Here is a 24,849-nt window from a genome sequence, read left to right as displayed (position 1 = left end):
CATGCACAAACATCAACTCAAAGTAGATTAAGGACCTAGGAACTAAACCAGAGACCCTGTGTCTAATAGAGGAAAAAGTAGGCCCAAAATTTTATTATAAGATCATACAACTCTTAAATGCTAGAACCAAGATTTGCATCAGAAATCTTTCTCTCTTACCATACAGGGGTCATGTCATACATTATTTTATGTGTCTTACATATCAGGATACATACTCATCAAGTGACTTTTTCCAAAATTCCATTTATTATTTCATCATGTGAACTGTAGTGTGTGTGTGTGTGTGTGTGTGTGTGTGTGTGTGTGTCAGAGAGAGAGAGAGAGAGAAGTAAACTAATTTGGGTAAACCCCAAAGGCACATGTTGCACCTTTGTGCAAGATAGATTAGATTGTTGTAAAGGTTAAAGGGTTTGATATAAAAGATCATTAGTTGCAATGAAAAAGATTTTGTGGACCAGCAGAGATACCTTACTTCAATTTCTGTGTAATTGAAAATGTTAACACTCGTTACACGCTTTCCTAAGGGAGATTTTGTTATGCAGTGGTTTCAAATATCATCCTTGGTTTCTTTGATGTAATACAATAAATACTGGAAATATTGTTCAGTCACTTCATAAATCCAAACTATAATAAGTCCTTCATTTTTTCCTAGTGAGTGAGATGTCCTTGCAAAAAGAAAAGGTACTCATAATTATTTCAATTATATAACACTTACTCTGTCCTAGGGTTCAAGATGAATCTGGAATTTCCAATTATCTTTTTTTTTACAAAGAGCCCTGGGAGGGTGATCAAGTAAGGCAGTGAAGTCAAACATCTGCTGAAAGTGCCCATTTAAAATGTCAGTGAATTGCAATAAGCTTATCAGTGGACTTAGGAATTTAGGGTTAGTTGCTTAGAGTCTCAAAAGCTTACAAATACCTATTGATATTAGTTTTTTTGATTTTCAAAATTCAGATTTATGAGGATAGGACAAGATTGGAATGTGGGTAGAGCACAGGAAGACTAATATGTCAAACCAAACCATCAACAGAAACAAGTTAGGGGAAAAAAAATTCCCTCTAAGTAATTTTTAAAACATAATAGGTGAATATAATAAAGAAAATAAGGCATAATATGAAAGGAGAAAATTTGCTTTATGATAAAACAGGATATTTCTCTACCATAGAATATATTTTTTAAGCCACAAAAAAAAAAAAAAAAAGAAAAGTAGAGAAAGGCCAAATTTGATCCTGTCCTTCTCCTATTTAAAACTTTTCCTCCCTAATGCCACTAACACAAGGTCCAAACCCCTTAACACAACACCTTTAGAACTTTATGAGCCTTTGTTTCTCCATCTTCAATTCTTAGTATCTCCTCCTAATGGTACTTACTCCTTTACCACGATGATCAAACCTTTCTATAAGCTGATCCCTCTACATAGAATTCCTTGCTGCCTGCCTTTCTTCTAACCATTCAGCAGGGCTTGACTTGGTTGTTACTCTATTTTAATCAGTTTTCATTACTATAAGAAAATATCCGATATAATTAACTTAGAAGATAAAAGGTTTATTTTGGCTCCCAAGTTTATAAATTTCAGTCCATGATCAATTGGCCCCTTTGCTTTGGGCCTCTCTGGTCAGTGTACCAGTTGACAAAGTATGGGGAGTGCATGACAGCTATACCACTCATCTCATGGCCAGGAAGCAAGAGAGTGAAAAGGGGGCCAGAGTCCCACAATCCCCTTTGAAGGTACACGCCTAGTGACCCAGACACTTCCCATTCAGCTCAGATTCTTGAATATTGGTACTTATACCTGTGGATTCCTTGTAACACATTATCATAATTCTCACTATGATATCATGAGGTAATTATTGGCCTCCTTGATGTTCTTCATCTAGTAAAATCGATGCTTAGAGAAGCCACAAAATCTTATAATAAGATCATACAACTCTTATATGCTAGAACCAAGATTTGCACCTATTAATAATGCAAATCTGGGGACCAAGCCTGATATAGGGCCTTTGAGAAACATTTAAGATCCAAATTGTAGCACTGTCCAAAATAAATCTCCCCTGATAAAAGATGTTTTTCCTTTTTTTTTTTTTCCAAAGCATTGGCATATTCTCTATTGACTTATCATTCTTTCTACTTTGGTCTATAAGCTCCCTTAGGACAGGAACTGTGTCTTACTTGTATTTATATTTTCCAGTTTTGGTGTTATGAGTTGAATTGTGTACCTCAAAAAGATGTTGAAATCTTACCTCTCAGTACATGTGAATGTCAAGTTTTTTGAGAATAAGGTCTTTGCCGATAAGCAAGTTAATGAGGTCATCAGAGTGGGCCCTCATCCCATTTGACTGTTATCCTCATAAAAGGAAGAAATTTGGACCCAGAAACAGACATAGAGGGAGAATGCCATGAGAAGATTTAAGTAATGGCAAACTAGGAAAAAGGCATGGAACAGATTCTTCCTCATTGGCCTCAGAAAAAAACTGACCCTGTTGATTCCTTGATAGTGGATTTCTAGCCTCCAGAACAGTAGGGCAATACATTTCTATTGTTTATGGCACTCTGGCTTGATACTTTATGCTGACAGCTCTAGGTATCTAATAATACCTAAAAAACGAATGTTTTTAAATGAATTAATGGAGTATCTCACTGTATTATTTTACCCCCTGCACCTTTTTCTGCAGAGTTCACTAAAGCATATTCATGGAAAAATATTCAGTGATACATATTTAATTCAGTAATTAATTTTCAACATTAATTTTAGAGCATTTACTTTGTTCATAATACTCCTGGAGTGAAAAAATTAAACTTGCTATTACCCCTCGACCTTCAAAGTGCTGACTGTCCACCATGAGAGAATGAATTAGATAGTACATATGATAGCAGTTATGTATTACAGGAACCTCTTCTGACCAGTTGGTATCCATGCCAGGCCAACTTTTATATGTTCAAACATCAACCCTTCCTATAACTATTTTCTAATTTCTTGTAGAAAATTATTTGGCATTAAAATGAGAGAAGCTCAAAGCATTATGTGCTATCAATGGGTAATACTTTTGGTTTAAAGGAGTGGAGATTAGGAAGCACTTTGCAAAAAACTGTTACAGGAAAAAGGTCTCTATGGATGGAAGTGTATCAAAACCCACCTAGTTACCTTTTAGGTGACTTAGGCTGCTTTCCCCAGCAACAATCCTGCCAGCTGGAAAATTCTTATCCAACTTCAACCTTGGAGATGATTCTGATATCTTTTAAATAATCTATGTAATTTTTATGACTTTGTAGGCCAGAATCTGTCTCCAACACAGTCTGGACAATACCCAGACATCAATGTGAATGACTTTGGTTTGCTTTGGCAGATAGAATTCACCTGCAAAACCCATACAGATGAGGTGATAGGTAGAGGCACTGCCTGTAATTTATGTTACATTTTAATTCTAGAAGTTTGGATGATATCCAATTTCAACCACAAAAAAAAACAGACTTATATATGAATATGAAAGTATTCAATCACATTCCATCATACAGTCATATAATCAGTCAACCTGTGAATAGGCTAATTCCTTTGTAGGAATGGAAGTAAATTGGTCAGTGCCTCTAGCTCTTTGCATTAATAAAGAATAAATATGCCTCTCATTGGTCATTTCCATCATTCCTTTAGGAAAGTCACTGACATACTTTTCATTCATTCTCAAGCACTAAATGAACTAAAGTATCCACATTTTTCTTAATATGAGATGCTTGACATTTAAAAGCATATGTATGCCATGTACCACTTGTTTCTTAAACAACCCAATCATTAATTCATTCTGCTAATGAGATTGAACAATTAATACATGCCCATTCTGTGTTCAGGATGATCTATTTTATCTAACCCTTACTTTCTAGGATTTTATAATTTGGTAAAAAAATGGAAGATCAATGTACATAGAAGGTTAATATGTATGGTGATTCAATCTAACTGCCTATATGTTCTGTATTTATACCAGACTATTGGGAATTGCTGGAGGAATACATTCCTAGAAATACTTAAAACCCTAACCAGACAATCAACACAGTTCTTGAAAATTGTATGCATTTCTCTACTTAATGGTATTTTTAAATTTCCTAACAACTTCTTCAAAATTTTTGTACCTCTTTCAATTTCTGACTTTCATCATTCTTGGTTAGTAACCATCTTTCCTATTATCAAAGTGAAGATGAGAACACACTTAGTGTCTTGTCATTATATCTGCAATCTTCCTATTCATTTCCATTATCCTTTTCTCCTTACCTTGTAAGTCAGTGAAGAAAGGGGATTTCTATGTGTTTTTTTTAAATTTATTTATCTCAAACTTTTTATCAGGATCCATATCAGGGACTAAGTGTACTTTGGTGAGATAATTGACTTGATCCTTCACTCTTAGGTCCTTCATTCTGTGTGAAACTACTTACTGCTTTCACCTGAATTATTTTCAGTCTCTCAAGCCGTGATCTTTCTCAACTCTGGGTCCTTGAATATGTGTTTCCCTGTGCAGAGGTGGTCTCTCCCTGCTCCCTTTTCTTCCTTGCTCATTTTCATTTTCCAGGTCTCAAATTGAATATTGTGACCTGCAATTAACTTTCTCTGACACCATCCTCCTCCTCCAATCCAATGTAGTCATCCCACCTACACCCTCCCTTAGCTACTGTTGCTCTCTTATAATCCCTTAATATATTGCAACTTCATTGCCTCTTTACCTTACCCTCTGCTAGAAAATACCTAACTCGGTGACATAACCACAATATTTAGGCCAATACCTGATACATAAGCAGTCATCAACAAGTGTGTCTTTTATTAATTAAAGAAAAGTAGAAAATGCTTGTAGAGAGAACTATGTCTACTCAAGTTCAGTTTAGAAGTGAGCTACCATAGGTTAGAATTCACAAAGAGTGATGTTTGAAATTAAAGTAGTGAAGGCATTTTCAGATGTAAGGAACAAGTGCAAAATAAAACCATCGCAGCAAGGTCAGCTTTTTTGGGGAAAACTTAATGCAAGAGAAGTAAGGAATGGTGAAGACAGTATGTAGAATTCCTGTAGAATAAGGAGTAATGGACCATTTCAAGCCAAAGAAGAATATAATCAATGCAAATTTTGGGAAAAACAGCTAACCTTAAATATTTGAAGTATAAGTTGGAAAAACTGGAAGGGAAAGCCTGGAATCAAGGAGTATGATTACAAAGACTCCTACAATGACACAGGCATGATAAGTCTAGCATTTGGTTTAGTGAAACAGCAGTAAAGAGGAGTTAAAATTTCATACGTATATACTAAAGATTCTGATAAAATATAAAAATTGCATATTTTTTTTCAAGAATCTCTTCTATAACAGTTATTGTACTAAGCGCTCTGCTACTCAGTGATGAGTAGGTGTGATGCTAAACATGAAGAAGCTTTCATTTAATCTGAAATAGTAACATAACTGGAAAGCACAGGAGCCAAGACAAGAAGCCAGTTTTTTAAAATTTTTTTATTTTTTTCTAATTAGTTATACATGACAGTAGAATGCATTTTGACACATCGTACATAAGTGGAGAATAATTTCTCGTTCTTCTGGTTGAACATGGTATGGAAACATGCCAGTCATGTAGTCATGTATGCATATAGGGTAATAATGTCCAATTCATTATTCTTTCCAGGCCAGTTTTGAAAAGAAGCTATGAGCACACGCTTTCAAGTTTGTGAGTTTCAAGTTGATAAATCAAACCTAACAGAGTGTTGAAGGTACCAGAACCTTGGGCACTTATCAACAGAGCAGTGGTAATTGCAATTCTAGAAATGGATTATCTGCAAGATTGTAGAGACAATAGGATTTAATGGAATATTCTGTAGGAAATAAGTGTTATTTTGAAAGAAAGAATGGTCAAATTTAGCATGCATCCCAGAATTTCTGATTCTGGATATCTGGCATGGACAAGTTTTGCATTTCTCACAAGCTCCCAGGTGATGCAGAAGCTCCTAGTGTGAGGATCTCTTCTGTGAACCACAGTCTTAGGCCAGTATAAAGAAGATAAGACAGCAAAGAAAACAGAGATATAGTAAGATAAATAAGAAACATTATCAAAGGTAAGAATGTGAAGGTAACCTGTAGTTTCCTATGTAAAGTAAAGAAGCAAATTCATAAATTTTCTTGAGTTTTGGATAAAAATTCTGGATAGCTGGCTAAACTCTTTGCCAGGTGGAGCTGGTTTGCAGTTTACTCACCCAACCCCATTATAGAAAAAGGTACTATTAAAATGTATATGCCTGCATATCATGTGACTTTCATTAAAAAGAAAGAGCTAGATGTACATACAACCACTCAAACCATAAAAGTTAGATATATTTGTTTTCTAGGGCTGCCATAACAAGTTGCCACAAATTGGGTAGTTTCAAGCAACAAAAACTTATTGTTCTGAAGGCTAGAAGTCTTAGATCAAGTTGTCAGGGCCAGTTCTTTTGGAGGGTCATGAGGGCAAGTCTGCTCCAAACCTCTCTCCCAGCATTTTGGGGTAACTGTTGGCAGCCCTTGGCATTGTGGATCCATCTCTCCAATATCTGCTCTGTCCTCACATGCATTCTTCCATGTGTGTTTCTGTGTCCAAACTTTCACTTCTGATAAAAAACATCGGCCCTAATCATTGGATTGGGCCCCCACTTGACCCAGTGCTATCTCTTCTTAAAGTACATCTACAGAACCTGATCAAAATAAGGTGACATTCAAAAGTGTCAGGAGCTAGAATTTCAGCATATCTTTTGGAAGGACATAATTTAACCCCTAAAATATGTCATGTAAATAAACTATCATATATGGAGCCAGGTAGAAGAGATCAAAGAGAGTTTGTAGCATGGAAATGGAGATGGTCATCAGTTAAAAACCTTCTGCCTGTGTCAAGTTCAAGAAAAGATCTTTTTAGGTTAGGCAGAAGAATTGTCAAAGCCAGAAGAGAACAAAAACATTGACAGCAAGAGACTGAATATTCTAAAGGGGCAAAAATGAATAATAAGAAATATCCTAGAAGATTTAGGTTTAGATAAGAAGAAGGGTGCTTATTCCCTTGAGCAAAGGGAAAACAGGTATTGATGTGGTGTGCTCAAAGTGTAAGTGAAATCATGATGAGATAATAGGAGAAGGGCACATTTGTGGCATTGGTTTTGGTAGTTAATTGGGTAATCTGTGAGAGATTATTTGAGCACCACTGAGGATGCTTAGACAATGCCTAAGAATTTTAAACAGAACCACTTCTTACAACCCCAAATTTTGTTCTTTGAACCTGGAAAGAATCCAGAGAATAAGAAAATAAAGCTTTGAATTTTAATTGACCATATCTGCAATGCCAATAAGATTAATTAGTCTCTCAAATATATGTAAAAGGTGCATTTCTGATAGTTTTTAAAGCAAAGGTTTCTTTTTGAAGGGGAAGAGATGTCAAATAGTCTGTTATCAGTGTAACTTCCACAGGGAAGTTTTTGAAACTTTTTCTTTTTCTTTTTCTTTTTTCTTTTTTTTTTTTTTTTGCTTTTTAACTGACATGTATGCACAGTCAGATAGTAAGTTGCCTACATGGATGTATGGTTCCTAGACAGGGCCAGCCAGAGTTCAGGATAGATTTTGTGTTTCCTTTAACATATATACAGAATGTGAAGAATACCACTAGTGATTTCTGTGAAGCAGTAAATACCCTACCTGGCAGATCCTAAAGAAGCTCTGACAGAACCAGGCTGTTTAATAACATTGAATTGTTTGGAGAAGCCCTAGTGCTCTTCTAGTAAAGTCACATAAAATGAAGTTGAACCAAGTTATTGAATGGTTTTAAGGCATCATGGGGTTTGGTTCTTTACACCCACAAAGAATATATGGGTACACTGTAATCATATGACATTTTCAAGCATTTCAGTTTTTATTCTGGGCTTCTCAAAGCACAGTATCAATCTATGCTGCCAAGACTTCTGCTGCAGCCCCCGCCTCTCACTGACACCTCCCCCTCAGCGTAGGCAGACGACATGGGGAGAGGGTGAGCTATGATCTGCTCACAGGGTTCTCTTTTTATAGAATGAGGAAAAGATTCTTTGCAGAGAAAGGTTCAGTTATAAGCTTTCACCAGGTTCTGAGTTCCTGTACTATGCCTGTATCTCCCACTTTAACAGGAGAATTTGGGGATGTGCCAGAAATATGGAATGACAAGCCCAGCTTTTTGCAACAGATGTAGTTCTGAAATTCTTTGTGCACAGCCCATGTTTGCCAAACAGATCATTTTTAATTACTTAGGAAATTAGGTGTTTAAATTGGACATGCTTTTCTTCCTTTGCTAGAGTCCTGAAATATCTATTGATTTTACTTCCTTTTGTACCTTGATTACTTCTATTTTTCTGTGCCATCTTTGTATACAACCAGCAGGCACATGGAATGTTTAGTCCTGTTCTTAATGGCCAAATGTTCTACAGTAGGTAGTGTTAGGGCCAGTGGTTTGGTGAGACTTAACTCAGCTCACTGATTTTATTTTGCAGTTGACTGAAAGAAGTGGTTCTGTTTAAAATTCTGAATAAAACTGGTTGTTTGATACAGATATTTCACTTCTGTGACCAAAATACCTGACAAGAACAATTTTAGAGGAGGAAAGTTTTATTTGGCACTCATGGTTTCTGAGGTCATCTGTAGATGACTGACTCTGCTGTTCTGAACCCAAGATGAGGCAGAACATCATGGAAGAAGGGTGTAGAAGAGGAAAATATCTCAGGAAATAGCAATCAGGAAGGAGAGAGAGAGAGAGAGAGAGAGAGAGAGAGAGAGAGAGAGAGAGAGAGAGAGAGAGAGAGAGAGAGAGTTCCCCATTCACCAAGGACAAAATATAAACCCCAAAGTATGCCCCCAGTGACCTATCTCTTCTAGCCACACCCTACCTGCCTTCAGTTATCATCCGCTTAATCCAATGATTGGGTATAACTCTCATCATCTAATCATTTCACCCCTGAACCTTCTTGCACTAACTCATGAGCTTTTGGGGAATGCTTATTATCTGAGCCATAACAATTATTGAGTTATTTCTGAGTCCTAGAGATTTACTTTCAAAATAGATGCTGATTCTCTAAATGTTTAAAAACTACCACATTCCCCCAAATCAGCATTTTTGTCATTTTGGGTGTTTCTTACTCAAATCTTTATGATACTCATTATATTTACCCTGATAGGGGCCACCCTAGCTATCACATCATACATACATCTCTTGATGGTTTACTAAGCATTTCTGTAACTATTTCAAACTCAGTAGAGCTCGGGTTTAATCAGCACCATGTGTTTTTTAGGATAGCAAACTTGAGTCATTCAGTCAGTCTGGAATCCAAAGGATGTGTTCCTGTCAAAATTACATTCTCTTCACCAAAGGCCCATATGTTAAAGGCCTGGTCCCTAGCCCATGGTGCTACTGTGAGGTGGTAGAACCCTTGAGAGGTAGGAACTAGTGGAGAAATATAGGTCATGGGGCATACCCTTGAAGGGAATATTGAAACATTCTCTCTCTTTTTTTCACTTCCAAGCTACCTTGCTCCACCATGTGCTCCTTACCATCATATGCAACCTCATTGCATGCTCAAAGCAACAGAACCAATTGATCATGGATTAGACGCTCTGAAACTGTGAAATTAAATAACCGTTTCTCTTTAAAAAATAGAATTTAAGTTTAAAAAAGCACACTCTCTTTAATGAATTCTGTTTTGATATTCAGACCCAGCTTAAGTGCTAAATCTATTGCTAATCCCTCTCCTGCTCCTTAAGTAGTTATGCTTGTCTAACATCATTGCCATGATAGAACTTATCATAACCGGTTAAATTATATCAAAATGTTTTCTGATTTTTCAAACTATTTAAGGGCTCATTAAGAGTATTTATCAAGTATCTATTATATGCTAGTTACTATTGAATATACATACACTTGCTCCCTTTCTATAGATGAGGAAATTGAGAGTGAAATATGTATAGTTAGTAGATGAAAGCATCAGAATGTGGAGCTGTCTCTGCTGTTGCCGGGTTGCCTGCTCTGAAATTGGCATAGATGCTGCTGACTGAGGGTGGAGAGCTAATGCAAATCTACCAGAGCTAGTGCAGTAACTTATGTAGTTACTGATCCCAAACAAGAGTGTCCACTTTTCTTTCCCTTGCTTATTCAAAGTCATTATCTTAAGGAAAGTTTTCTCATAGACTTTCCTCATTCTCTTATATTTCTTGGTGACTTTCCTCATCCTTTACATTCATTCATTTTTTCTTTCTTTTTTTCATTTAATACATCTTTATGAGGCACTAAGTACCTGGACTTGTTCTTCTTACATACTGTAAATTGAACAAAAATCATAGTCGTCATAGAGCTTACTCCATGCAGTGATGCATGGAGTGAAATGAAAGAGAAGATTAGCTAGTGCGGAGAGAGGAGTGGAGAGTGCCAATAGAGATTGATCATGGAGGACCTCACCTAGTCTAGAGCCTATAATGTGGGCATCCTGCCCCTGTATCAAAAGAGGAAACATAAGGAACAGGCATACTACTCATTTGGGTTTGGTCTTCCTGCTATTTAGTAGTCCTAGCTGATGTTTGTCTTCATAAAGTAGTCCTACAACAATCACTGACATTGCCTGGGTTTAGAATATTGTTTCACCCAGGTTATCATACCCACTCATATGAACCCACTTGTGGGTCATTGTTTCTGTAATGTGTCTGTAGAACAGTATAGGAAGCCATTTCTTTACATTTATATAGGCCACGATTGATAGAGGCTCTCTATATAAAGCACAGATAGATTCAATCTTATAATACAGATGGATACTTCTATCTGTAAATAAAGTTGTATTCTGGATGGAGACATAAACTACACATTTACTTACCATGTTGAATTGAATATCTGGGATATGGTGGGCTGTTTTCAAATATATTCATATTCCATTAAAGTGAGATTAATTTTTAGCTTTGTGCTCTCAAAGACATCCTCTGAGAGGGATGTATACTGAAAATATCTTCCTTCACTTTGAGCAGAGTCACTAGTTAAAAAAGTACATAAACCTAACCTCAAAAAAAAAAAAAAACCTGTTATTTGTTTTTCAGCTGATTGATATATTTATGTCCACAGTATCCATAGTGATTTCATTGTCTTGGTACAATCTTGAACTTCTAATATCAAATACATAGTTACTCTCTTTTTTGGACTTAATCTTCTTTATGGTGGTAATTTTTTTCCATAGCTTTTCTGTAACTAAGATTGTCTGTGGCATTTATTGCTGCCCTAGTAGATGTATATCAGAATTCCTAGATTTGTGTTTAACTTTTTTTTATTTTTACAGAGCTTGGAATGACCTCCTTAGAGCTAAAATGCAATAGCTTATTCCTCCCACATTGCTATGAAACTTAGTAAATACATTTTTGAAACTTTCTTATGTGCATTTACTTATTTAATAAAGTGATAATTTTAGAAAGCATGAGCTGATATGTGTTTTGAAGTTCATATTAAAAGCAAAATAGGGAACATCATATTTATTTGGGGTCATCTTTTGCTTTATAAACAAATTCTTTAAACCCTAGGTAAATACATTCATGGTTCTATGGGGTGGCAAAGCATTAATAAAAAATAATTACCCACTTCAGTCAGAAATTAGATAACACTTATTTTAATTGCCCTATCAATTTAAATCCATTTTCCATTTATTTTTCTAACAACTATTATGGTTAATTTAACAAAATCATTGCAGTTCTAATATAATTCCAGAGGTGTTACTTTATAATTTACTATTTCATCATTTTTTCCATTAATCATTTATCTTAAGAGCATATAGCCCTACACAATATTTATTCAATAAAAGCATGGTAATGGAATTAGAAGTTTTTAAAGTGTTTTTCATTATTATTGTATAAAATGCCAAAAGTTTTATGATAGATTTATCAATTGATTATGTTATTTTTAAGAAACATTTCTTTAGCCAGAAACATTACAGAAATTCTGTCTTTTAGTATCAAATGTCTTTCTTTAATATCCTTTTTTGGTTAATTTTCATATTATCATTATGATTTAGAAATTCAATGAAAATATATTCTATAAATATTGTACTGAATATATTCAGTCACTATTGAAAGGATTTTCTTTTTTTCCTAAACCCTTAAAAATTCTGTCAATTATTTCTTTAAAATTACTTCGGAACAATTTTACTAAGTAACTATATTCTTATTATCATTCCATTAAAATAAAATAAAAATATAAGTTTTGCAAGTCATCATATGCAAAAATCACCTCTCAAAATAGGAAATTTCCACATTTAAATATGATATAATATCCTGCTGGTTGTTGTAAAAATTATAAAGTTAAACCATTTCTTTAAACTTGTACTATGTACAGGGATGATTCACTTTTTTATGTCATTAGCCTCACTATCAGTTAGTAACAGTGATTGCTAGGATATATGAAAAGTCAAGGTGGCCAGAGAAGTAGACATGAAAGGCAAGCATTTAGCTTCTTTTCCTTATCTTCTCTCTGAAATTACGACCTAATTATCCAGTGTGTCTTCCTCATTTCTCTTATCTCAGGACGTGTGTGATTTTCTGACAGCTTTATTTTACATCCTGCAGTGTCAAAAACTTCTTTTCTCTATGCTAGAGTAATGAAGACAGTGAGGATGAGCTCATATACTGGACTTAAGAAGGACTGTTTTCCCAGGCTCACATAAGCTCCCTGCCCAATCCCTGTTCTGACCAGTCTCCCACCATGAACTAATTAGCTGAAGAACAGCAGCATTTAGTTGCACAGTCTTGAAATAGTACAAAACTAGTGTTCATATGGGATTGATAAAAAAGATTTTTTTTCTCATTAACCAAAACAACAAATCTTCAGGGCTGGGGAAATAGTTCAGTTGGTAGAGTGCTTGCCTCACATGCACTTGGCCCTAGGTTCAATCCCCAGTACCACCCAAAAAAATCTTCAAATTGTTAAAGAATAAAACTGATTAAATTATAATCTTTGTTTTATATATTGCTGTTACAATCAATTAAAGATCTATTGTTTTTAAAAAATGATTTAAATGTGGCTAATTGCATTTGTTTTCCATTTTCTGCTCTTTTCCTATAGGTTTAGGCTTCAGTATTGCAGGAGGTGTGGGGAACCAGCACATTCCTGGAGACAACAGCATTTATGTGACAAAAATTATAGATGGTGGAGCTGCACAAAAAGATGGAAGGTTGCAAGTAGGAGACAGACTACTAATGGTAAGTAAAACTGCATATTTATAAAGCTCTTGTTTCTCAATGAGTGACCATTTTAGTCCACTTAGGCTGCCATAACAAAATTTCTGTTGAACAACAGAAATTTGTTTTCTCACAGTTCTGAAGTCTGGGAAGTTGAAGGTTGCAAACTGGTTTCTGGAGAGAGCCTTCTTCCTGGTTTAGAAAACCATGTTCTAGCTGCATCCTCATGTGACCTTTCCTAGGTACTCAGGCTGACAGAGAGTAGTGTCCCTCTTTTCTTCTTCTTATAAGTACCATCAGAGTAGGGCCCCATCTTTAACTCATTTAACCTTCAACGCCTCACATGAATTTGGGAGGGAAGGACACAATTTAGTATTGTAGTGACCATGTGAAGAAACAGAAAAGAGGAGAGGGTAGATTTCAGGGGAAGAGAGCTAAAAATACACATACAGGTCTGGGGTTGTGGCTCAGTGGTAGAATGTTTGCCTAGCGGGTATGAGGTACTGGATTCAATTCTCAGTACCACATATAAATAAATAAAGGTCCATCAACAAATAATATTTTTTTTAAAAAAAGTATACATACAATTGTTTTTTATTTTTTTGATATTTTCAAAACGGTATTCTAAATTTTCACCAATTTTCTCAGCAATGTATGGTAAACATAGTAGATATTTCCAAAATAATCCATTTCCTATTAGTGAGTGCAACTGCTACTTCCAGGTAGTACAACAAAGGAAACAACATTATGTGGTTTACTGATATGTGCATGTCCAAGTTTCAACCACTGTAGAAACAGCCTATGATTTTCAAGAATTCGTAATCTAAATTCCATCATGTGTGTGAATGGATCCCTTCCTCTCTCCCCTCAGCAGGGTTATAGCTATTTTGTTTGCCAGATGCCCACATTTAGGAGTCCTGGCGATGACTGCCACTGACACAAAGCCACCCTTTCTGAGCTATGGATTATAAGACAAACTAAAGCAAAATTTAAGCAATCATAAATAGAAAACACTAGATACAGCAGTGATAAAAATTATTTCATATCAATTGTAAGTTATAGACTTAATCTACAGTATAATAATCAAATATTGAAAATTCAAAAATCAAAAATTCATACTGAAATAGATCTCTGCCGCAGTCTGGCTGGGCATAAATCATGAGCCACTGAAGCAGGAATAAACTTTATTTCTGAACTCCACCAGCACACTCCACACACGCTCCCAGGGGAAAAAAATGCCGAATGCCACGCCACTCGCCACTCAGCTCCTCCCGGGACACACTCCACCAAACAGGAAATCCCTCCTCTGGAAATCCCTCCTACCACACTTCCCCAACCAATGGGAACTCTGGCCGAGGCGAGGCGGACAGCAGGGGTCTAATATCCAATTGAATGCAGATCTTAACATAATCATTATCATCTCAATGGCTTGCTGGCATCACCTTTCAACCAAAAATGCCATGCATCAATTCTATTTGGCTATGGCTCTCAGCATCTCCCCCCTTCTGTTTAATTAAACAACAAGCAATGTGGCTTAGGGACCGTGCCTGTTAGGTTGTCCAATACAACAGATCTCAAGATGAACATATCTAGTCATAGGTCTGTGTTTGCAAAACAGGGCCTCTAATCTATGTCTGCGAGGAGTAGGGATCTCCAACCGCTTCTTGAGAAGTGTATGGGGAATCTATACAGTCTCAAAAGAAAAGTGATTTCTATGACATATACAACTTTTAGAGGTAAAAACCCAAAGTTCTATATTCATTGTGCCCATTTCCCTGGGCTCTGGAGATCTTGTACATAATACCAGTAGGCGAATTTCATAGTTGTGAATGACCTTTGTATTGAATTATCTGGATAAGTCTTTGATAGTATCTCAAGAGCCAACATTTATTTGGTAGTTAATGTATTTCACATACTTTTAAAGTGTTTGGTGGTCATGTAACATATCTTTCACACAAAAGCACATTTTATGTAAACCAAAGGAACCTTACTAAGGTACAGAGAACCTTACTAACTTGCCCATGGTCACATAGGTAATGATAGAAAGAACTGGACATCCAGCTGAGGCCATCTGGCTTGCGTCCGCATTCATCTCCACCACGCAATGCTGCTTTCTGTACAAGGGGTTTGCATTTGTTTCCTTGGTTTATCAGTCAGTTCTTTCATTTTTTCCTTTATTTATCATTCAATTATTCATTAATGCCTCTAACAAGTGCACCCTACCCACCTAACATGTCAAGGCAATGGCCACTATTCAGAAAAAAACTATTGTAAGAAAGTATCTAGTTAAACTAAATGGGCATAAAATGCCCAATATTAACTTCACTCAAAATTGCAAATCAGAGTTTGGGGCTTCTTTTTACCACTTGAAGTCACTACTATTTTCATTCTTGAGAAATTCTAAAACTTTTTGTTGTCGTTAGCTTTCAATTCTGAACTAGACAGATTGTTGTTGCGGTATAAGGCCTGAACAACTTTTTTCTAGAATACAAACTTTATTACTTAAACTATTGACTTGGGAATAAAATGACCTTTGATGACCATCTTCTTCATAGGGCTAAATTGAAAAATGAAGAGGGTAGATTCATTTTCATGTAATGACTGTTGCAGTGACTTGTTTCACCTTTGACTCATTGTTCTATAACAGTTTGGTTTTAGAAAACCTTCTGATATTTCTTCAAATGCTGCTTTGTAAAATCGTGTGAGATATTGTTTACTTATTTCTTGAAGTTGTGCTTGAATCTAGCTTTATTTTCAAATTCTTTTCTTAAAATCTCCAAATAAATTTGTCAAAGAATTTTTCAGGAACCATGCTATTTTCCCATTACAATTTTCATGATATTCATTGTAGATAAAACAATTTCAAAAATAGCTGTGACATAATTCATAAGTGTTTTGAATTTAAGGCATAGCTTTAAAAAAATGAACCTCTAACAATAATAGGTCTCTCCTCTCTTATGTAAGGAAAACATAATTAGTACTTCCAAGGCAAGTGGTAAGCTGAATCTGAAAATGAAAGAAAAAATGATTCATTTTGTAATATTCTGAAAGACAAATGACCATGAGAAAAAGAGAATAGAGAAAAAAAATCACTGAAGCCACTCAAAAGATCAATTTTCTTTTTTCAACCCTAAATACTTATTAATGTTCTCCTTTGGTCATTCTTTTTCATCTCTTCTTTTCTTTACTAACCTACATTCATAACCTCTTTTTCCTTCCTCCTCATCTACACTCTTCCCTCAAAGGAAGTACAAACCATTTAGACTCTATGATTTACCAGCTGTACCACACTCTGCATATTTTTCTCTAAATATGCTGTTCTTTCTAAAGCAATTTACACCACTTCCTTCTCTCACTTCTTAGGAAAATTTCCTCTGGATGTTATTCACTTGAGTTCTATAAGTACGCTGGTCTAAAATGAAACTATTAATTTCCTTAGACTTTTGTGACTGCGTACCCATAATTCAGGAAGTCTTGCAGCATCTTCTCCACAGTGAAAGAAGTCCTTTTTTTAGAGTCTTAGTAATAACCCCTTTAATTTCTCAAACAGCATAGCTATCATATTGTGTATCAAGTGAATCAGATCATATATATTGGACACTTTTTTTTTAAAGACTTCTTATATCTCAAGATTGAAATGTACCTACCCATCTTAAATGTCATCTTATTTCAACCCTCATTTGGTACATGAGAATCCTACAGAAAAGCTACTTTGCAAAGTGGTCCCTTGCCCCTGCTATAAACCTTCTGAGGATGAAGAAATTAATACTCTTCAGTCATCCATTAGGTACTAACTTACAGCCCTGGGAATTTTTTTCTCCTTAAAATTGTGTTGGAATATATATTCCCTATAATTTTCTCCTTTTATTCATAGCTCTGTCCCTTGGAAACAGAAAAATAAGGACTGTCTTTTTACACATTTGTAAGTTTTGTATTGCTAATTCTTCATTTCTCAATCTTTTAAGATATTTTACACATCTTTCTTTATTTTTTACGACATTTTATCACACCTTCATTTACCTTCTATAATTAGTTTACACTTTAAACTTTTTTCTATTCCTTACCATCTTATTCTCTACTTTAAAAAATCTAAGCAATTTCGTAACATCCGACCTTTGCATTCATTCTACAATAAGGAAAAATTATGCTGTTACCTTTGCAATAAGCCGCTTACTATTTCAAAAGAAATGATTATAATGTCAGAACACTCTGTTTCATTGGTTACCCAAATATGTGGTATATATTTATTTTTTAACAAAATAATATTTTTTTCATAAACTTCCTTTGCTATTTGGCTCTAGAATTTTGTTTTGTTTTGTGAGGTGACAGTGATGTCTGATTTTTATGTATTGTACCAGAAGCTTAGTGTTACAACCAGAGCTTAATGTTGTAGTCTCAGACTAAAAAAAAAAAAAAATTATCTCTTGGCCTTGAATTTCATAGGACAGATGGTCAAAATTTAACATCATTAAAGATGTTCTAACTCTTTCATGTATTTTCACACACTGGTTTTTGTAAGGTGATACAGACAGCCAAATATATTACAGAAATGTGATCTTCTGTACCTCTTTTAGCATAAGACCAGAAACTTTGAATCTAGGATCATTTGTCTTTTCTACAAGGATAGCATTATTGTTGGTTGTCAAGTTGTCATATTGTAATTAAAGATTTAAAATCTTGCATTCCTTTTTTCTATAACCTCTGCTTGACATTTGAGGAAAATTAATTGTCAGTGAAAGAACTTTATACCTTTTATAGAAAATTATTCCATGTTTTGCTCAAAGGGAAGTAGATGAGGGGGAAAAATAACAGACATCTAACTCAAGCATAAAGACACTAGATTCAGACACTAGATTCAGACATGGGGGAGCTGGATTTTAATCCCAGGCAGCTAACTACCTCATCTACATTAGGCAAGTCATGTGTGTCTTTGGTCCTGTTTTGACTACTATACAATAGTTGTATTGCCTTAGATCAGTATTTCCCCAAATGTGTTTTATTTATTTTTTTTACTGTTTTTTTTTTTTTGTATATATATATATATATATATATATATATATATATATATATATATATATATATTAGTTGTTCAAAACATTACAAAGCTCTTGACATATCATATTTCATACATTTGATTCAAGCAGATTATGAACCCAGATTCACATCGGTTACACATCCACTTTTTTACATACTGCCATACTAGTGTCTGTTGTATTCTGTGCTTTAACATGATAGCTTCATTCCTGTGTTACCTTAAAAAAGGTTGTATGCCACTCTGGAAAGCAATATGGAGATTCCTCAAAAAACTAGGAATGGAACCACCATTTGACCAAGTTATCCCACTCCTCCATATATATCCAAAGGATTTAAAATCGGTACACAAGAGTGTCACATCCACATCAATGTTTATAGCAGCTCAATTCACAAAAACTAAGCTATGGAGCCAACCTAGGTGCCCTGCAACAGATGAGTGGATAAGAAAATGTGTATATATACACAATGGAATATTACTCTGCCATAAAGCAGAATGACTTTATGGCATTTGCGGGATAATGGATAGAACTGGAGATTATCATGCTAAGTGAAATAAGCCAGTGGCAAAAAGTCAAGGGTTGAATGCTTTCTCTGATATGTGAAAGCTAATCCAAAATAATATGAGGAGACTAAAAAAATAGAAGAAAGATCAGTGGAGTAGACAAAGGGGAGTGAAAGGAAGGGAGGAAGGATGGGATAGGGAAAGACCTGACACTTCTATGTACGTATATGAATATAACATAGTGAGTCTCACTATCATGTACATCCACAAGACACTAATTTAAAAAAACTGTAAATAGCAGGAAGATAAATGGAGTAGAAGGATGGGAACAGGGACATTGGAGGAAGGGAGAGTAAGGTAAAGTACTAGGGACATGAATTATATTCCATGCTTCTATAATTATGTCAAAACATTCTATTGTCATGTATAACTAAAAAGAAACAATTAACGTAAAAGGTTGTATGGCCAAATAAGTTTGAGAAATTCTGCGATCTGTGTCTTGCCCTTCATGTAAAACTCCAATGAACTTTAGCATATTAAAAGGCTTGTGAAATCCTATAGTCAAGAAATGTTTAATTTGTACTAACACTAAAATTGTCAAACTCATTTAATCATGGAATCCTTTCCATAAAGTGATATCATATAAAACCTAAGTTAGTGTTCTGTGGACCATACTCAGATGTGCTATGTATGAGTATCTCTTTTCTTTATTCCAAAGTTAATAACCAGTGATAAGGACATCAAATGGGCTTAGGGAATATGATAATATGCAATTTCCCAGATGAATATTAGTTGTGAGGACTTAAATTAGTATTAATCTGGGTCAGCTTTTAAAATTGCCTGGTTTTATTCAAATACCAATAAAAATCATATAGAAGACAATGTAAAAGTATAGACATTATCTGAATGAAAAACAGGACATTAAGGGACATTCATTGTTTATTCCAAACTTAGAGCAGAACCAAGAGCTGTTACCTTACCACCAGCATTTTTTTCACCTTAAGCAGGTGTGCCCACAGCACATCATTCATCTGTGAGAGGTAGTAAGAGCATTTATTTTATAGTATTCTTATTTTCTAGAAGAGAAAATTAGAATTCAGAGATGGCAAAGTGGATCTCCAAATGTATATAACTAGTAAATTGTGAAATTAGATTCAGACATACATACATCCTGAAGTCAAATTCATTTCACCACTTACTGTGTCCCTCTGGTTCTCAATCCCAGTTTTACCTTGGAATTTTACAGTTAGTCTTTGAAAATTGTGAATACTGTACCTCAGTCAACCCTGAATAATCAAATCAGAACTTCAGAGGTAGGGGGATGTTTCACATTTTTTTAAGTTTTTTGAGTAATTCTGATATGTGGCCAAGTTAATAGTCTTAATTTGACCTAACCCCATCCCAGCCCATTCTGCTTCTGCCACTGCTTCTCCTGAGGATGACTCCAGTGGTAATGCTCATTTTATCAAGATAGAAGAGTGTATTTACCAATTTCCTGTAAAAGCATGGTAGGCATTCAGAATTATTTACCCTTTAAACTCTGTCTCCTGCAATCTGAGTCACTTTTGAAACACTAGGAAAAAAATTTAAAAACCTGGATAATTATTTTATGGGTTCCCTTGTAGGTTATTACAAATGTAACAAATTACAATTCAATGCAATTGCATTGACATGTTTTTTAGGGTTAAAACCTTCTATTGGTTCCTTTTTTATTTATTTCCTTATACTCAGTAATAACAACCTGTTTATAGAACTTGATCTAAACGTATCCTAGGCCATTTTAAAATTCTTTCAATAGCACATTCCATCAATAAAACAAAAAAAATGCCTCTAGTGTGCACATATTTCTCTATTTTAAATAGCATATATACATATATGTATGCATGTATATATAGTGTGTGTGTTAAATTTGGGGGCATGCTTTAAAATGTGAATAATATATTAACTTTAGTCATATAGAGATATATAGATGAATGTGATAACTATTAATAAAAATTAAAATATTTTCTTCCTGTACTCAATAGATTGCCCTGAGGCTCATACCATACTTTCCATTTTGGTAACCACTGCTGTGGAGGAAGCACCAGCCAATCAAAATATTATTTTCATTTACTTTCTCTTTATATAGAATACAAAGTTAAGAAATGTATTAATGATTAATGGAGGAAGCCTACTGAAGCCTTGAGTTTTATCATATATGACCTGGTGCTCACTTTTTGTACCAGGTCTTTATCCTCATATCCTGTGCATGACACAGAATGAATATCTGATAAATGTGTGCTGTTGTTAGAATAACCTTCATTCCTATTCCTTACCTCTGACTCAATGCAAATGTAAAATAGAAACTCAACACAGATGCCTCATTCTTCCTATAAAATAGGAGAATTTATTGCTTTTCTTACAACATTATTATTATTATTTTTAAACTTATTTATCTTATTTCACCATTTATTAAGTGACAGCTATTTACAATGCATCATCTGGAGGGATTCAAAAATGAATAACCTTTAAACACTGCCCTAGAAAGGCTGATCTTAGAGGTAGAGAGAGGCAGTGCAGAAGTAAATGTCTTGCAAGGTACGGAGTGAATACTTCCACAGAAACAGCCTGAAATAGGAAGAAACTATTCTAGCAGCAGGTCAGCAGCAGCTTAATATATGATTATGGTTGTTTGATTTCTGTCTGTATACTGCTTTACATTAGAGCCTCTTCAAGTTCATGGTATCATTCGATTTTCATAGGCACAAATAAATCAATAAACAAATCATTATTTTTTCTATTTTATACATAGAAATGTAAATTCCTAGTAAACATATTAACTGATATAAAATCATGAAACTGATAAATTAAGCCAGATCTGAGTCTACATTCAAAATTACTTCACTGTATCAAGTTGCATTTGTTTCTGAACATTAAGGTTTAGTGCATGACTATAATTTTGAATAAATTTCAATCTATTCACTATACACAAGAAGGTAATGTCATTCTTTCCTATCTTGATTTTGTGAGATCCTCCTATGTGTATCTCATAATTAGGCCACATACTTATTTTCTATTCTTTCTTTTTGTTTTTGTTCTTGTTCTTGCTCAAATAGTTAATTTTGTTCTAACTGTAAGTAAACATTCTCATTGCTAAAAAGTTCAAAAACAAAGAATATTGGTTATCCAATATTACCTATTATCAATATATTTCTTATTGATAGTTATCATTTGTAAAATATATTTTACAGTTCATTTCAATTTACTGCAGAGATTTTTATTCTTGGTTTATAAATATTTTTTCTTATCATTGGTATTACTGTAATGGATTATTCCCCTTTTAATATATTTTATGATCTAATCTCAACCATTTTAAATAACAGAAATAACAAAAACAATAGACAAGAACAACTGTGTTCCTCACACCTTCTCCCCCTTTGCATGGATCCATTTTAATATTGGAGTTTGTGATTTTCTTTCCAGTGTCTCTTTTTGCAGTATGCGTTAGGCAACCTTATGTCCCTAATCACCTCCCATTTTATTCTACCATATTGTTATTCTTGAGAAGATAGAAAGATCTAGTATCTTTCTATGCATTGTCCATTCTTCTTCACCACCCTCTGCTGCCCCCACACCTCTCACCTTTACATTATCACATATATGTTTGCTTACACTCTTGAATTTCCACAAAATTGGCCATGTCCCCTTCTTGCAAATCTCCTGGCACCTCTTTCTTCAGCTGGTTTGACCTCCTTGCATGGTGCTCAAATTCCATGCTCCCTCTTCTGTTTGAGAGAATGAGTCATCTCACCTCCAGCCTCTCTTTCTTGGCCTCAGTCCTCTTTCCTATTGCAGGCTTCACATGTGTCTTCCCCTATGAAGTGCACCCCACAGACAGCACTTCACTCAAAGGCACAACATTTTTTTTTCTCTGAAACCAGGCCAGTTGTTCAGTGTTCACCATAATAGGCAGATACTTGATGCAATTTTTTTTAAAAAATAAAAAGACAATGAAAAACAATGACAAGAGCAACTAGCCAATCAGTGTAATGTCCCTTTCTCTGCACACAATCATCTCCAGCTGTAGGCCTTTTATCTTGAGAGTTCATAGGATATTGCATACACATAATTAACCCAAACAAACCCACTTTTGTGAAAAACATTTTGAAGACTTCAGCACAAAAGAACACTTTTTGGTCCAGATCCCATACTATTCTGAATTTTTTAAAAGACCACACAGAAGCCTCATCAGCAGTACCCTAATTAAACTCATCAGTTCACAGATGTTTACAGGAAAATGATCAGGGAAAATTTTCACGAAGAAATCCTGTTTCCTGGGGCGGGGGAGGAGGGAACGTTGAATGATGACAATAGTAATAGTGATGAGAACTGACATTAATTAATAAGTAATTCAATGTGTTCGTCCCTTTACATAGGCTAACACAAGTAAATTAATAACCCTTTGAGGATGTAAACATTATCATTCCTGTTTTACAGATGTCAAAACTGAGGTTTAGAAGGTTAAATAATTTTCCTAAGGTCACAGAGCCAAAAAGCACCAAGGCTAGGGCTCAAATCTAAGTCTCTAAGTCTGCATGACACAAAATCTTATGCTCTTGATCTCTGTCTTCTGTACCAGAACGATTATTATCACCTGTTCCATGACTGAAACAAATGTGAATTCTTCAATCGCCATGTAAAAACCACTTAACTACCACTTTCTTCAACTACCATTACCATTGCCACAAGTATCCTCTTTTCTTCCCCACTCCATACCTTCAACCGTTTTCTTAATTTCTGCATTCTGTCTAAAGATTTTCCTACTGGTGTGAAAATCTCTGGATATGCAGTTTGAATATGACATTTTCTGCATTGTTTCACTGCCCACCTTCAAAATGGGAAAAGGAAGAATTTAATAAGCAGTGACCATATCCTTCTTTCACTGATAATCTAATAAGCTCTGTACTTTCTGCCCTCTGGGAAGATCGACAATGAGCCCTTGTCAGAAACAGAGCTTTGGTGCCATTGAATATCTAATCCAGTGAGTTTCTAGCCTTTGGGGTCTTTTTTCCATTGTTTTGTCATCCCTTTTGTGTTATGCCAACAAATTTTGTTTCTCTTCTACTTTTTCAGTAGAGGTATTTCTGGGGCCATGGTCACAACATTTCAAGTTGCCTTAGGCCATCATTTCTTTGAGAGAAAACTCATTTCCAAACACACTTTAAGTCGTATGTGACCATCACCTGCATATATTCATTATTTAGGTATAAGAGGTTCTGTCTTAAAATAAGTGGTTAAGTGAATATATAAGAAATTTTGAAGGGACGGTGAGAAATACTAAGCTACTTTGCATTTGTTTTCTTACTGTGTACTCAGTGTATTAGGATGATACAGTGTACTGTCCCATTGGATTAAACAAGGACTATAATAATTACTTGGGCTTTTAAAATACTTTGGAATTTAAGTTACATTTACATGTAGAGGAAGAGATGGTATAAGCCCTAGATTTTGATAATAGTACTTGAGGACCATCTAATTTTCATCTTTCAGGAAGATTGTAAACTAACTGATGCCTTTGCCATTTGGAGGCTGTGTGGCCTCTTTGTTCGAAGCTAACTTCTTTAAGCATCAGGTTTTCTCATCAGTAAAGTGGGCCTATTCATTTTGTCTACCTCATGTAGCTATAGGGAAGATCAGTTGTATGATTTATATTCCAATATATGACATAGTGCTCCCCAAATACGTGACATGAAAATGTTGATAAATCTTAGCTCTGTTGTTTTTGTTACTTCTCTAGTATTGAGGACTATTATCATCAACTGTGTTCCTCACAACTTTAGTCCCTCTACATTCTCCCCCTGTGCATGGATCTATTTATCTATGCAATCATTCCACAAATGACTGTGTCCTATTGAATATGGATTTCATGAGAGCAGGGCCCTTGTTTATCTGGAAGAAGAAGTATAGCCGAATGGTTAAGCGTATGGTCTCCTAAGTCAAACTTCTGGCTTTGAATTCTGTCTCCACCACTTATTAGATTACTGACTTTTGGCAAGTTTCTCAACCTCTTGATGCTTCTCTTATCTGTAAAATGTAATTATATCATCTATTTCACAGGCTATTTGTTTGTGTTAATA

General features: G+C 35.0%; 1 protein-coding gene across 11 annotated transcripts in view; it reads left to right on the top strand.

The window, feature by feature from the left end:
* The window catches only part of Dlg2 (discs large MAGUK scaffold protein 2), a 2,015,095-nt gene that overhangs the window by 1,503,875 nt on the left and 486,371 nt on the right, over positions 1–24,849 (top strand). For all 11 annotated transcript variants that reach the window (XM_071616557.1, XM_027942606.2, XM_034636731.2 and 8 more), the window contains one exon: positions 13,082–13,218. In XM_071616557.1, the coding sequence (XP_071472658.1) occupies positions 13,082–13,218 (137 nt within the window). The remainder of the gene's footprint in view (positions 1–13,081; positions 13,219–24,849) is intronic.

The sequence above is a fragment of the Marmota flaviventris genome, chromosome 9 (genome assembly GCF_047511675.1).
Source record: "Marmota flaviventris isolate mMarFla1 chromosome 9, mMarFla1.hap1, whole genome shotgun sequence".
Classification (NCBI taxonomy): domain Eukaryota; kingdom Metazoa; phylum Chordata; class Mammalia; order Rodentia; family Sciuridae; genus Marmota; species Marmota flaviventris.
The sequence above is the reverse complement of the archived record's forward strand: the minus strand, read 5'-3'. Positions and strand labels throughout refer to the sequence as shown.